Source organism: Thermobia domestica, chromosome 18, assembly GCF_964235325.1.
Source record: "Thermobia domestica chromosome 18, izTheDome1.hap1.1, whole genome shotgun sequence".
NCBI lineage: Eukaryota > Metazoa > Arthropoda > Insecta > Zygentoma > Lepismatidae > Thermobia > Thermobia domestica.
In genome coordinates, this window is record NC_137471.1 from 128,692,055 (window position 1) to 128,706,387 (window position 14,333).

Consider the following 14,333-nt stretch of genomic DNA (forward strand, 5'->3'; position numbering starts at 1 on the left):
ATTCTATTGCAAGTTATTTAAAACCTATTGATAGAACCGTTTCAAAAAATCCTCAAAGACTCTCTCATTATAAACAACTTGTTAATGAATTACAAAAGAAATATTGTGATGGTATTGAGTTTCCTGTACAGTTAAAAGCTATTCCAAAATTTGAAAGAAGAAGTAATATCTCCATCAATGTTTACGGCTATGACAAGAACTATAATGTATATCCACTTCAAATCACAAAAAATAAGCAGGAAACTCATATCAATTTATTATATGTAAAAGATGAAAAAAACAGTCATTTTTGTTGGATAAAAGACTTATCACGATTAATAAGAAGTCAAGTGACAAAACATACTGAAAAGTTATACTTTTGTGATAGATGTTTAACAAGACACTTTCGAAATGAGAAGCAGTTGCAAAACCATGAATTAGATTGTAAAGAGCATGAGGCTGTTAGAATAGAACTTCCAAAACCATACGACAATCAAATAAAGTTTCAAAACTATAATCGATCATTAAGAGTTCCATTTACGATAAATGCTGACTTTGAATGTATCTTATGTAAGTTAAAAATAGAGCATAATTGTAGTAAAACAGTAAAATATCAAAAGCATAAACCAATGAGTTTTTGTTACTATGTCAAATATTCAAATGGGGACTATAAAGCTCCTGTTGGTTATATAGGTCCAGATGCTGCGAAAGTATTTATTGAAATGTTACAAAAAGAAGCAATAGAAATTATGAAAATATATAACAGGGTAGTTAATATGATTCCGCTTAGTGAGGAGGAAATAGAAGCTTATAACAGTTCGGATACTTGTCATATATGTGAGAAAAACTTGAATGACTTACCACCAGCTGTTGAGAAAAAAATAAATATACTGAAGAAGAAAATACAGTTCTACAAAGACAAAGATGATATGAGTGAAAAAATAGAAGAATGGAAGCATGACTTAAAAAAGTGTTTGTATAAGATAAATAAAAATAAAGCAAAAGTATGAGATCATGATCATTTAACTGGAAAGTTTAGAGGTGCAGCTCACAGTTATTGCAATTTAAACTATAAAAACCCCAACTTTGTTCCTGTATTTCTTCACAACTTAACTGGCTATGATACGCATTTGTTTATTAAGGAGTTAGCTTATGATACACAGAAAATTAAACTGATTGCAAACAATGAAGAAAGGTACATAACATATGAAAAATATGTAAAAGCAGAATCAGAAAAAGATGGAATAAATTTAAGATTTGTTGATTTAAGATTTATGCCAAAGAGTTTAGCAGAGTTAACAAAGAATTTAAAGCCAGAACAATTTCGAGAAACATTAAAGTTTTTTCCGATTGATAAACTTGACCTAGTTAATACTAAAGGTGATTATCCATTTGATTATGTTGATTCGTTTGAAAAATTGAAAGAACCTGTTCCATTATCTCCAGACAAATTTACAAACAGATTAACAGGAGAAAAAATGAGTCCTGAACGTCATAAGATTCATGTACGAGTTTGTAAAGAATTCAATCTAGAGTTATTGGAGGACTTAACTGAACATTATAACAAAACAGATGTCCTTCAATTAACAGATATATTTGAAAACTTTAGAGATGTGTGTTTAAAGGCATATGGATTAGATCCTGCATGGTATTATACAGCACCAGGTCTATCGTGGGATGCAATGTTAAAGATGACTAAAATTAACTTAGAAATGCTAACTGATTATGATAAAATACTAATGTTAGAAAAGGGTATACGAGGAGAAATCTCACAATGTAGTAAAAGATATGTAAAAGCTAACAACAAATATATGCAAGATTATAATAAAGATGAGTGTTCAACATACCTAGCATATTTAGACGCAAACAATTTATATGGATGGGCAATGAGTCAATACATGCCCTATAAAGATTTTAAATGGGTTAAACCTTACATAGATATAATGAACATTCCGGATGACTCAGAAACTGGTTACATATTAGAAGTAGATTTAGAATATCCAAAGCATTTACATAACAAGCATTCTGATTTACCATTAGCTCCAGAAAACATGTGTCCACCAGAATCTAAACAATCAAAACTACTAACGACACTTTATAATAAGGAAAGATATGTAATTCACTATAGGAACTTAAAACTATATATGTCACTTGGAATGAGATTAAAGAAAGTGCATAGAATATTAGAATTTAAACAATCAGACTGGTTAAAGAAATACATTAATTTAAATACAAATATGAGAACGCAAGCTAAAAACAAGTTTGAAGAAGATTTTTATAAGCTCATGAATAACTCGGTATTTGGAAAGACTATGGAAATTATTAGAAAGAGGCAGCCCATACAATTAGAATGTGATCCTGAAAGAGTAGAAAAATTAATTGCAAAACCTAATTTTGATTACAGAACAATATTTACAGAGAATTTATGTGCTATACATATGAAAAAAGAGCGATTGACATTTAATAAACCAATATATGTTGGTATGAGTGTGTTAGAACTATCAAAACTGTTAATGTATGATTTTCATTATAACACGATGAAGCCGAAATATGGAAACAATATAGATTTATGTTATATGGATACTGATAGCTTTATATATGAGATTGAGACTGAAGACTTTTACAAAGATATAGCAGAAATAGTTGACCAGTTTGAAACGAGTGAATACAAGGAAAATAACATATATGGACTACCACTAATAAACAAAAAAGTAATAGGTAAGATGAAAGATGAAAATAAAGGTAAGATAATGACAGAGTTTATTGGATTGAGATCAAAGATGTATGCTTATAGAGTAGAAAATAAAGAAGAGAAAAAAGCTAAAGGAGTAACTAAATGCGTAGTTGCCAAGGAGTTGCAGTTTGATGATTATAAAGAAAGCTTATTTAAAAATGTTAAAACGTATAAAGACATAAACCTCATTAGAAGTTATAAGCACGATATATATAGCATAACCGTTCATAAGCTAGCATTAGATTCCTCAGACGATAAAAGGTATATACTACGAGATGGTGTAAATACGCTAGCTTGGGGACATTATAAGATAGAAGAGGAGTAGATGTAATTATATGTAGTGTAGTTTTAGTTATAAGTTTTAGATGTAAGTTTTTATGATTTTAAATGTCATAAAAGCATATTCAATCTCACTTTGGGGTATCCTTCTGTGTTAAAGTCAGGGTGGCTTCATAATTTTTTGGTAGTTAGGGGGTGGAGGGGGGAAAGTGGGGCAAAACATACATATGACCCCTACTATCCTGTTTGCTATTATTTTTTCTAAAATGTTCCCCAAAATGTTAAGAAGACAGATTGGCCTGTACGACTTAGGGGAAATAGGCTCTCCGATCCTGCATTTCTGTAATATTATTAAATTTTCTATCTTCCAATTTTGTGGAAATACACCCAATGTAAGACAATTGTTATACAATTTGGTTAGGTACGGTATCCATAGTTGTCTGTTCCGTTTCAGTATTTCAGCTTTAATGCCATCCGGACCTGGTGCTTTTTTGTTTTTGAGATTTATGATTATATCCTCCACCTCTTCATTTGTTGTTGCAATTTGCCCTTTGTAACCACCGGAGGTAGGTATTCTCTCGTAGTTGATCCTGTCAAGTTTATTTTCGTCGTTATCTGTGGTACGGTCATCATCTGGGAGTAAGCAGTTTATTATATATTCCATCGTGCTTTGTATGTCTGCTGTGTATGATCCATCAGGTCTCTTCATGGTCGTCAAACTTAGTGACGGTTTTATCTTATTCATCACCAATTTGTATGGTGTACCCCACGGGTCAAGACTAAGATTTTCTTTGGCGAAGTTAGACCATGCTCTTTGTTTTTCCCGTTTTAACTTTTCTTTGTATTCGTCTTTTGCCTGTAGATATTGCTGTAACCTTATCTCTTTTAAATATGGATCGTTACACCTTTGCTACCTTCTTCTCTTGGCTCTAACTTGTCTTTTATTTATTTGCAGAGCATTATTCCAGAAGTAATTATGTTTGTTTTTCTGGATTTTCGATCTATTTCCTTGCGTGGGAGATTCCGGGGTGGTCCCGCCTCCTCCCACTGTTTTCATTTCACCAATTCATCCCATCATCATCCATACCCCCTGAGCCGTAGTTACCTAAAGAACGTATAATAAAGTCAAGCACTCGACCTACTAAGTAGTATTTGTTACGCTACCATTAGACCACGGAGGCCAAAACCGTAAACTGGCGTGCTCATAAGATCAGCGCAATTTGTAGTAATGTTCGATTAGCAAGTGAAATACCAAATGGTGTTACATGTTCCTGTATTGTTTATAGTATGATACTAAAATATAACAAAATATAATGATCAAATAAATCACCAAGACGCCACGGTCGATTAAGTGCTCCTGGAACGGTGGTTCAGTGGTTGAGCGTTCACCTCTGGTGCATGGGGTCCCTGGTTCGATCCCAGCTCTCGCCAAGTGAAATTTGTGGTGGACAAACACCGTGTGGGAGAGGGTCTCGGCGTTCTCCCGTTTTCTCCCACTTTATTCATTTACCCTTTCTCCATTAGCCTAGCCGTCGTAACTGTCGGACGTAAAACACATAGATTTAATTTTCATTGCTTTGTTTTCGTATTACTAGCAATAGCAGTAGTGGTATTTGCTGTCGTATTAGTATAGTAATGAGTAGTAGCAGTAGTGGTTGTAGTAATAGTAGTAGCAGTGGCAGCAATAGTGGAATTAGCACTAGCATTCGTAATCGTAATAGTAATAGTAGTATTAGCAGTAATCGTTGTAGTATTAGTATCACATATGGTGTAGCAGTTTTACATATCGTCTCTGTTACTCGTAATGCACTAATGAGTGTAGTATAAGATTTTTACGTCCATGAGCTGTATTATTGTACCTATGTATAATAAACATGGCTGGACAGAGCAAGCACAGATAGGGATATAGAAAACAAACGTTGGGTAACCTTTCACACGATTTTTCCATTCCAGAAGGACAAATAGACATTGCAATATTATGACGACACATTTCTCATTTTCCATTGCATATTGAAGGATTGACTTGACTTATCAGACTTGGTTGTTCTCAGACCGGTTACGCCCGGGTTTGTGCCCGGCCCGTAATCCGTCCGGCTTGAGATCCGGGCCGGGCGGGGTCGAGCCGGGTACAGAATACAGATCCATTCGGGTCGGACCGGATCGAGCCGGGCACAGAATACAGATCCATCCGGGCCGAGCCGGGCCGTCTACGGGCCTGGGTTTGCAGGGCTCTGGTTTGAATTCCTTGATAAAGAAGATCCGCTTCTGAAATTCACCGCAGACTGCAGTGTGCCTATGGAGATGTGTGCATGGGTGCCAGCAGTGTTAGGAGATGGGTGAAGCATGTTAAGGATGGAAACACGATTATCGAACATCAGCCACGCAGCGCACACTCTCGGAGTGCCTAAACGAAACGTAACAAGGTAAAGGTTGATGAGCTGATCATGAGAGATAGGGGTAAAACTTATCACTGTGAATGATATCACTGCAAAACTTGGTGTTGAACATAGTGCGGTGCAAGAAATTATTCACAGATTAGGTTATCGGGAGGTTTTTGCCCGTTGGGTCCCACGGTTATTAATCGAGGATCTCAGACGTCAGAGACTAACCATTGCCCAAACCCTTCTTCAGAGATTTTGATATGAAGGGTATGACCTTTTGACGGGTATTGTGACTGAAGACAAAAGCTGGTTCCATTATTATGAACCTGAAACAAAACGACAAAGTATGGAATGGCCCACTTGATTTCACAACCGAATAAAGCCAAGAGAGTGCAATCGATAGGAAAAGTTATAGGGAGCGTCTTCTTTGATGCACAGGATTGCAGTCTGGTTCACTTTCTTGAGCCTGGACAAACCACAAATTCTGGCCGCTACATCCAGACACTTTTGAAGCTTCGTCGTGCGTTGCGTGATAAGTACCCTGGAAACAAGATCATCCTTAAATACGATAATGCGCGTTCGCATATTTTGCGTGAAACAATGGAGGAGGTCAGAAGATTTGGTTGGAAAACATTTCCACGTCTTCCCTACAGCCCCGGCATGGCAGCCTCTGACTACTATCTTTTCGATTTTGTAAAGGAACAGATGCGAGGCTATCGATAAAAACATTGGAGGATATTCGTCAAGCAGCACGTCAGTGTCTATGGGCAGCTGGAACGGAATTCTATCACAAGGATACTTTCAAGCTTGGAGAACGATGGGAAAAATGTGCGCAAAAGAACGGAGATTATGTAGAAAAGGAAAGGAACGGTCTATAGATTGAGACGATATATTTGGTTTCACTTACAAATAAAGATCACGATTGTGAAAAAATATTGCTCACGACTTTCAGTGCGCCCCTCGTTAAGTTTTTGTTCTGTATTGCAATTAAACAATAAATAAGACATAGATCATAACGAATAGAAGAAAAAGTGCGCTTTGTCTGCCTTTTAACCATTAGAAGCGGTGGACCCTCGCAATAATGGCGCTGCGATCGGGGTGACTTCAAATCGTAGCAAGTGTCTAAGGGATTAAGAACTCTAGCGTTGTGAAAGTTTGTTTGAGAAGTAGCGGTTTTTTGTTTTGTATTGTTTCCAGTGGTATTTGTTTGTAGTCAATGTGTTTGTGTTCAAGTGCTTTTTATTGGTCTTCAGTGTGTGGCGCTTCTTTCTTTCTTTCTTTCTTTCTTTCTTTCTTTCTTTCTTTTCTTTCTTTCTTTTTTTTTAAGTGTTGATCGTATAATCTGTAAAATATGCCTACGTGTTTTGTTCCTGGTTGCCGGTCAGGTTATCGTGGCGATAGCGAATCTAAACACTTCTTTACACCTCCCAGGGACGAGGCATTATTTGATAAGTGGGTCAGTGCAATCCCACGGAAAGACAGGAAACTAACCAGTAACAGTAGGATCTGTGACCTACATTTCGCGGAGAACTTATAATTAAAGCAGATTCTTTCGTAATAAAAGGAGAAAAAGTTGAACTCCCGAGGGAAAAGTGCAAATTACTACCTGGCGCGATCCCACATATATTTCCCAATCTTCCCAAATATTTAACCACCCCTATCAAATGTCGGAAGCCCCCTATAGAAAGGCAACTAAAAAACGTAGTAAAGAAGACCAAAGTAAGGGAATTAGACGTAGTGAGTTCTTTGATAAGTTCTAGATTCCCTCAAAATTCATCTGTTTCCTCTGTTGAAAACTTTAACGCTTCAGATGCTCGTAAGACAATTGTGTCTCTCAAAAGAGAAATTAAAAATCTAAACCGAAAATTAGCTACAGCAAAGCGTAATTTATCCTCCGCTAGAGCAAGGATTAATTCTTTAGAGAGGGGTCTTAGCAAAGTCAAAGCGAAAGGAACAGCTGAAAAATATCTAAGCAAAAAGCAAAAGTTAATAATAGATGCAATGTTAAAAAAAGTCAGGTTAGAAGTTCCAGAGGGATGAGGTACAGCAATGAATTCATACTGGAAAGTTTGCTATTAAAAATCAAATCTGCAAAAGGGTACAAACATTGTTTAAAACACGAATTACTGCCACTCCCATCGTCGAGTCATTTAAGAAAGCTTTGCAAAGGACTTAAATGCACATATGGAATTAACCCACATGCTCTTAGAGCAATAACAGGATATTTAAAAGATGAAATCGACGAAAATAAACGGCTAGGAGTGTTAATATTTGATGAAGTGAAGCTGAGAGAAGAAATTCAGTTCAATTCATTCTCTCTTAAAGTTGACGGTTTCGTTCATTTGGGGGATAACACCCCAGATTTTCAAAAGAAAATGCTTGCAAATCACGCTTTGGTATTTATGTTTGTCCCACTTATGCACGACTGGATTCAACCAGTTGCTGTATACGCTAGCAAAAATGCGACACCTGGGGATATTCTGGCAAAAATTTTAATTCAAGTAACATTGCAGTTGGAACAATCTGGTACTATCGTAATAGGTTTCACTTCTGATGGGAGTCAGTCAAATAAAAAAAGCATGGAAATCATTAGAAATCATTGCGAAGAAAGGAGAAACACAGTGTCACATTTTGAACCCCACTGATAATAAAAGAAAATTGTGAGAATTTAAGATGCTGTACATATATTGAAATGTATAAGGAATTATTTTCATGATAAAGTTCAAGTTTGTTATAAAGACACTCTCATCAATTTTTCGCACTATAGACTCCTTTATGCAATAGAAACATCTGATGAATCTGCAGGACTTAGAACTTCTCCAAAACTTACCTCTGCTCACATAGACCCTAAACCATTTGAAAGAATGAATGCAAAGCTCGCATTTCAACTTTTTAGCAACAGCGTTGCAGATAGTTTAAAATTTCTTCGCGAACTTGGATCGCAGGGCTTCGAAGATTCTGAAAATACTGAGATGTTCACAAGAGATTTAAATGACCTTGCAGATGCTCTTAATTCTCGTATTCCTTCGAAAGCTTTATACGAGAATTCAAAGTCCTTAATTCCACCGTGAACACTTTTGCCTCTGTAAGAACGATTGAATCTTTGCGAGTAACAGTACAGAGCGTTTTAGAAATGTCTGAGTGGCTATGGAGTAGAGGGTATAAGTATGTTTTAACCGGAAAGCTCAATCAAGATCCATTAGAGCGTCATTTTGGAATATTGAGATCCTTAAGCTGCAATGACCATCCATCCACAATAGATTTTCTGCAATTACACTTGCTGCAGTGTATATATGTTCCTACTAAGCAAGCATTAACATCAAAAGGAAATTGTGAGTCAAAAAGTGAAGCCCCTCTTACGTCTTTCGTCAATAAAAATGCGTCTTTTAGCCAATGAAATAGAACAAATAAACAAATCTACTAAATCTGCAGTAGAAGCTTCCATTAAAGAAAAAAATGTTTTCGGACAACACGCCACACAGTTCCTTGACTGGGAAAGTGGAGTAATAGAAGGTGAAGGAAATGGTGCTGATAAGTCGTGCTTGGTCTATCACTTAGTTGGCTATATTGTTAAACACTCTTAAAAATTCATCTCGTGCGTAATTTGCAACAGATCCCTCCGCAGGGAAACTCCACCAACAAAACTTGATTCATCTTTTACTAGGATAAAAGACAGCGGATCTTACAACGACCCACTTTTAACTTATCCCTCAGAAAGTATCTATCGTATTTTCCTACAATTAGAAAGTAAAATTCAAAAGTTGCGTGTTGCCGATGCTCTTTGGGGTGACATTTTTTTACGAGTGTCTTGATAACATAGACAATATATTTGTAGAAAATACTACAGGATCGGGATGTTGTCTGGACCACAGTGTGGGCATATTGCCTAAATTGTTGTTCCATTATATGAAGTGTAGAGTCTTATTTCGCACAAAAGAAATTCGGAAAGAACTAAAAAGTCCTAGCTTTGTGAAATCTAATCGAAAGCTTTCTAAGGTGGCTGGAAACTAATGTGGTAAGTGACTTTTATTATCGTTATTAATTATTAGATTTAGGTTTGTTTGTCTGTATAATTGTTTATCATTTCCAGTGGCGTATTTACGATTTTGTTACGGGGTGGGGGCTTTGCTAACTTTATTATTGGAAATGTGAAATTTCTGCAAGATATATCATTTACTGTAATATAGCAATTAAAATTTCAGTGGGGCTTGAGTCCGGAACCTCCCTTAAATACACTACTGATCATTCCACATAGTACCTTGTTAATATAAAATTATATGTAATATGCAAGTAGATTATTGAAGCTTTCTGTTACTTGATGAGTAGATTTTCCTTCTACTACATATGGGTTCGATTGCTACATTGAGGCCATAGCGCCACTAGTGCCATCTTAGCGACGGCCCACTGAACTACGAGGAGTGATCACACTTTTTCTTCTATTCGCTATGCATAGATGGAAAATCGTAGAATTTAACGAAAAGCGTTTCCTGTAAAAGTTCTTTCTTTTTCAATAATACTTCCAAAGAAATTGAAATTGATACCACTTTCCATTTGAAATTTTGAAGTTGACACCCCATGGAAATATTTCCGCCACGACACTGTATATGGAAGTATCACCATTTGATTCTTCACATACGATTTGGTCGTTCATTTTTTGTTTGAAGTAAAGAAATAGATTTGTTAAAAATTTTTTTCCTCGCTACGCTCGCAATCCAAACGTTTCAGTAAGACTCACAAGAAGTTTTTACTTATTACTTACAGAAAGTTATTATACATGATTTATTAATAACGATGTGATATATAAGGTGCCGAGTATTGACTAATGTTGTACGTAGGAGCGTTTTCAAAATCAGAAACCGTCAAAGTCTGAAATATGTGTTAGGCGTTTTGATCATGATAGGTCAGGTTAGTTAATCACGCTTTTCTTATAATATTAATCACGACGGTGAGAATGAAAGTATGAAAAATGAAAGAAATGAAGACACACACATGCAAGCTGCTATTTGCGCGGGAATATTAAAAGTGCAGGTAAACAAGGGGAATAATAACATTTTCGAATTTGAAGCAGTTGTAGAATAGGGGCTTAAAAGGTCAGAATTTAACCCAACGAATTTCATCTTTTTCAAAGACTGATCACTACCAGTTTTTTTTTTTTTTCGTTGACATATGAAATGCTTTTAATTTGAAGGAATTTATTGGGATCATTTCTCCATCAAATACTTGTATTGCCATGATTTTTTTTGTGCATACGTGGTATCAAGTTGTGTGATATTTTTATCTATCTACATACATACAAAAGATATACAAAAATTATATACATATATATATATATATATAGCAATGAGTACTTTTAGGCTAATTGCTATTTTATTCTTTTGTTATACACAAATCCGCTGACTGATCGTATGTTACGAGTGAGTTAAAGGTTAAATTTAGCTCCATTTGGGCATAGCTGAATTCGCTTTGACGGAGTTCACTTAAGTTTTGGTTAGCCAATAGTAAACGAAACCACGTTTCAAAGCTTTTGGACAGTTCAGTTTAGTTTCTCAAAGTTCTAACGACAGTTCAGAACGGAACGATTCGGTTCGGTTTGGGATCGGTTCGGTTCGGTTTGGGATCTGTTCGGTTCGGTTTGGAAACGGTTCGGCTCGGTTTCGGTTAACCGTTCCAAACCGGTTTAAGCGGCAAACAAACCGTGGTTTACGTTTTCAGGAACCGTCCACCCTAGCCGTAGTTACCTAAAGAACGTATGATAAAATCAAGTACTTGACCTACCAAGTAGAATTTTTTACGCTACCATTAGACCACGGAGGCCAAAACCGTGAACTGGCGTGCTCATAAGATCAGCGCAATTTGTAGTAATGTTCAATTAGCAAGTGAAATACCAAATGGTATTACATGTTCCAGTATTGTTTATAGTATAATACGTTTTTTTTCTTTTAGATCCTCCACTACCCCTGCCGTTGCCTATAATCAGGTCTTAATGGCAGACGCATCTGCCCCCAACTCTGACAAATTTCTCTGCTTGTTTTTAATCTCTGCTCTCTTTCGTTTTGGATATCCCTAACGATGGGATTGGGGCTATTTCTAGCCTGTTTCCTGATACTTTAAAACAGGCTTATATTTTATGTATTTTTTCTTCTATATCCTGGAAAAAATTATTTTTAGTTTACATTATATAAAACATAATTACACATATTACATTAAGACACAATACAAACACAACACAACACCTAATAACATATAATTATATGAGCACTCAGAATTACCTAATTGATATAATCTTAAGACCATTTTTAAAAGTTTTTTTATGTTTGTTATTTACTTGTTTAACCAATTAAGCTCTATGGTGGTTTCTCACTTGATAAAATCTTTGTTACCTTTAATAATCATAAAATAATATTTTGGTTTTCACCTGTTAAATACTAAAATTTTCACCTGTATGAACTGTTTGTAAAATTGTTACTACTAGTAAACATGAAATAAAATTTTGGTTTTCACCTGTTAAATTAATAAAATTTTCACCTGTATGAGCTGTCTATAAATATTTTATTAGTATTAGTAATCATAAAAATAAAATTTTGGTTTTCACCTGTTAATTAATAAAAATTTTCCACCTGTATGAGCTATCTTGGTTCCTCCCTCGTATAATTGCCTAACATTTATTTTAACTACTGGTTATTAATTTCTGGTACTATATATATATATATATTTGGTCCTCCATGAAAACAACAAAACACAGGCATTACACAATTAAATTTCCTTCGGTCCTCCGTTAACCTTTATAATTTATTCCCGGACCTCCGAGTTCAATTGATTAGCATTATGGTATTTGTTTAATATTCACTAATTAAACACATCACAACACAAAACAACACAAAATTCTATACTACACTACATAAACTAACACAACCACATTAAAATAATATAGTTCCATTATGTAAGATTTTCTTTACTAAAATTTTGAGTACTTGAGCGATTCCATTGATAGGGACTGTTTTGTTCATTCTTCGACTGGAGAGATCAGATTTTGTTTAAGTCCTTCCGTTTTTCTTGATTACGCATAAGATGGTAAAGACCGTTGATTTCGAACACCTGTTGTAGGTTTGACCTTATTGCTTGATCATTATCTTCCAGTATCAAATTGCGGCAATTAAAAACAACGTGATTTGAAGTTTGTATTTCTCCACAGTCACATCTGTCAAAGTCTAACATGCCGATTTTGTAGAATGTTGCTCGGAAGAGTCCATGGCCACTTAAAAACTGGATAGAATGTTTATTGAGGTCGAGATCTCCCAAGTCCATCCTTTCTTGAACGTTAGGAAATACCTCATAGGCACTCCTTGCTTTGGTGCTGCTGTCCCAGTTGTTTTGCCACTCTCTTAGAATATAAGTTTCTAGATCTTCCATGCTTGTTACCCTGTCTTGAAGTATTTTCTCTATTTTTCCGAAGTTGCCTTTTTGGTACCAGTATTTGACTGCAGATCTTAATACGGAAAGGTGTAGGGGTTCCACGCCGAGAATTATCTGCAATGCTTCTACTGGGGTCGTAGCTATTGCTCCACACATCCTTAGTAAAATTAATCTTTGAATACTGTCGATTTTGGTTCTTATTTTCCTATTTTCTTTAATACGATGTACCCAGGCACTTGCTCCGTACGAAGTTATAGCTGCAAAAATAGTCTTATATCATAACTGACAGTGTCTTGGTGCTAATTTGTAATCCCTATCCATAATACAAAATATTTTGTTAGCCAAACCAATTATATTTTCTTTTTGTTTTGTAACATGATGGTCGAATCTGAGGTGTTCATCCAACCACACTCCAAGGTATTTAAAAGTGTTAGTCCTGGATATTGAGTTTTGGCCAATCTTAATCATTGGATTCCTATCCAGAGTTCCGTTTACTAGCACATATTTAGTTTTGTTTGACGAGATCTGTAGTTACGCCGAGTCACACCAGGTCGCCAGAACTGACATGACTCTGTTCGCCTTGTATTCCAAGTTGGATCTGGTGTTGGCATTGATGACAATTGCGAGATCATCGGCATATGCAACTATGCCTACAGTTTCGTTCAGCTTATCCAATATAGTTAGTGCGGGTTGCAAAGTAATATCCCACAGAAGCGGTCCTAGCACCGAACCCTGAGGGCAGCCTTTGGTTATATTTTTCCTAACTGTGATTGAGTTTGACCTGTATACAACTTGTCTATCAGTACAATGGTTCTTAACCCCTTCAGTGCGTAATTTTCAGATGCGAACCGCTGTAAAAAAGTGTAGTTTTTTCTTTTATTTTTTGGAGAACTTTGGATATTGATTCTAAATCTGTTTCAAATTCACTAACATCAGAATCAATAATTAATAACTCTTCCTCGATGTCAGCATCGTTGAAATATCGTTTTGAAGCCATTACTGTGCTGTCTGCTCTCAAACAAAACAAAGAATGAAAACTATGTTTGACGAAGCCCAAACTCTATTTTAATTTCTTTCTTTTTCCTCTTCTTCTTTTAATTAAGCAACAATTGAAACCAGCTGAGCGCAAACTCGCTAAATATTGTCGGGATAACATTACTCATACTATAGGCAAGTATATTCGCCATACGCAATACAAAATAGCGAAAGCAAAATGAAAGCGTATATATACGCCATCCGCACAGCAGGTGCGTTTTGAAGACACGAGTTAACTCGCCACCCACACTGAAGTAGTTAATAATTCTTAGAATTGCTTCACCTACTTCCAGTTTGTCTAATTCCTTGAGCATTACAGGCCACCACAGGTTGTCGAAGGCTCCAGTTATGTCAACAAAGATAACTGCCGTGTACTTTTCTCCAACATACTTGGTTCTTTCAACATGCTTCAACAAAATGTTGATTGCGTCCGTCGTTCCTTTGTTTTTGCGAAAACCATATTGTAATAGGCAGTTTTTTAATGTTGTTTCTTTTCCTATTTATTCTGTTTG

At 35.8% G+C, this 14,333-nt stretch overlaps 1 protein-coding gene across 1 annotated transcript; it reads right to left on the reverse strand.

Annotated features, from left to right (window-relative positions):
* Nucleotides 1-12,396: 12,396 nt before the first annotated feature.
* On the reverse strand, nt 12,397-12,942 carry LOC145675240 (uncharacterized). The gene has a single exon (XM_081745623.1). The coding sequence runs from the start codon at nt 12,940-12,942 to the stop codon at nt 12,397-12,399; it is 546 nt and encodes a 181-aa protein (XP_081601749.1).
* Nucleotides 12,943-14,333: the final 1,391 nt, after the last annotated feature.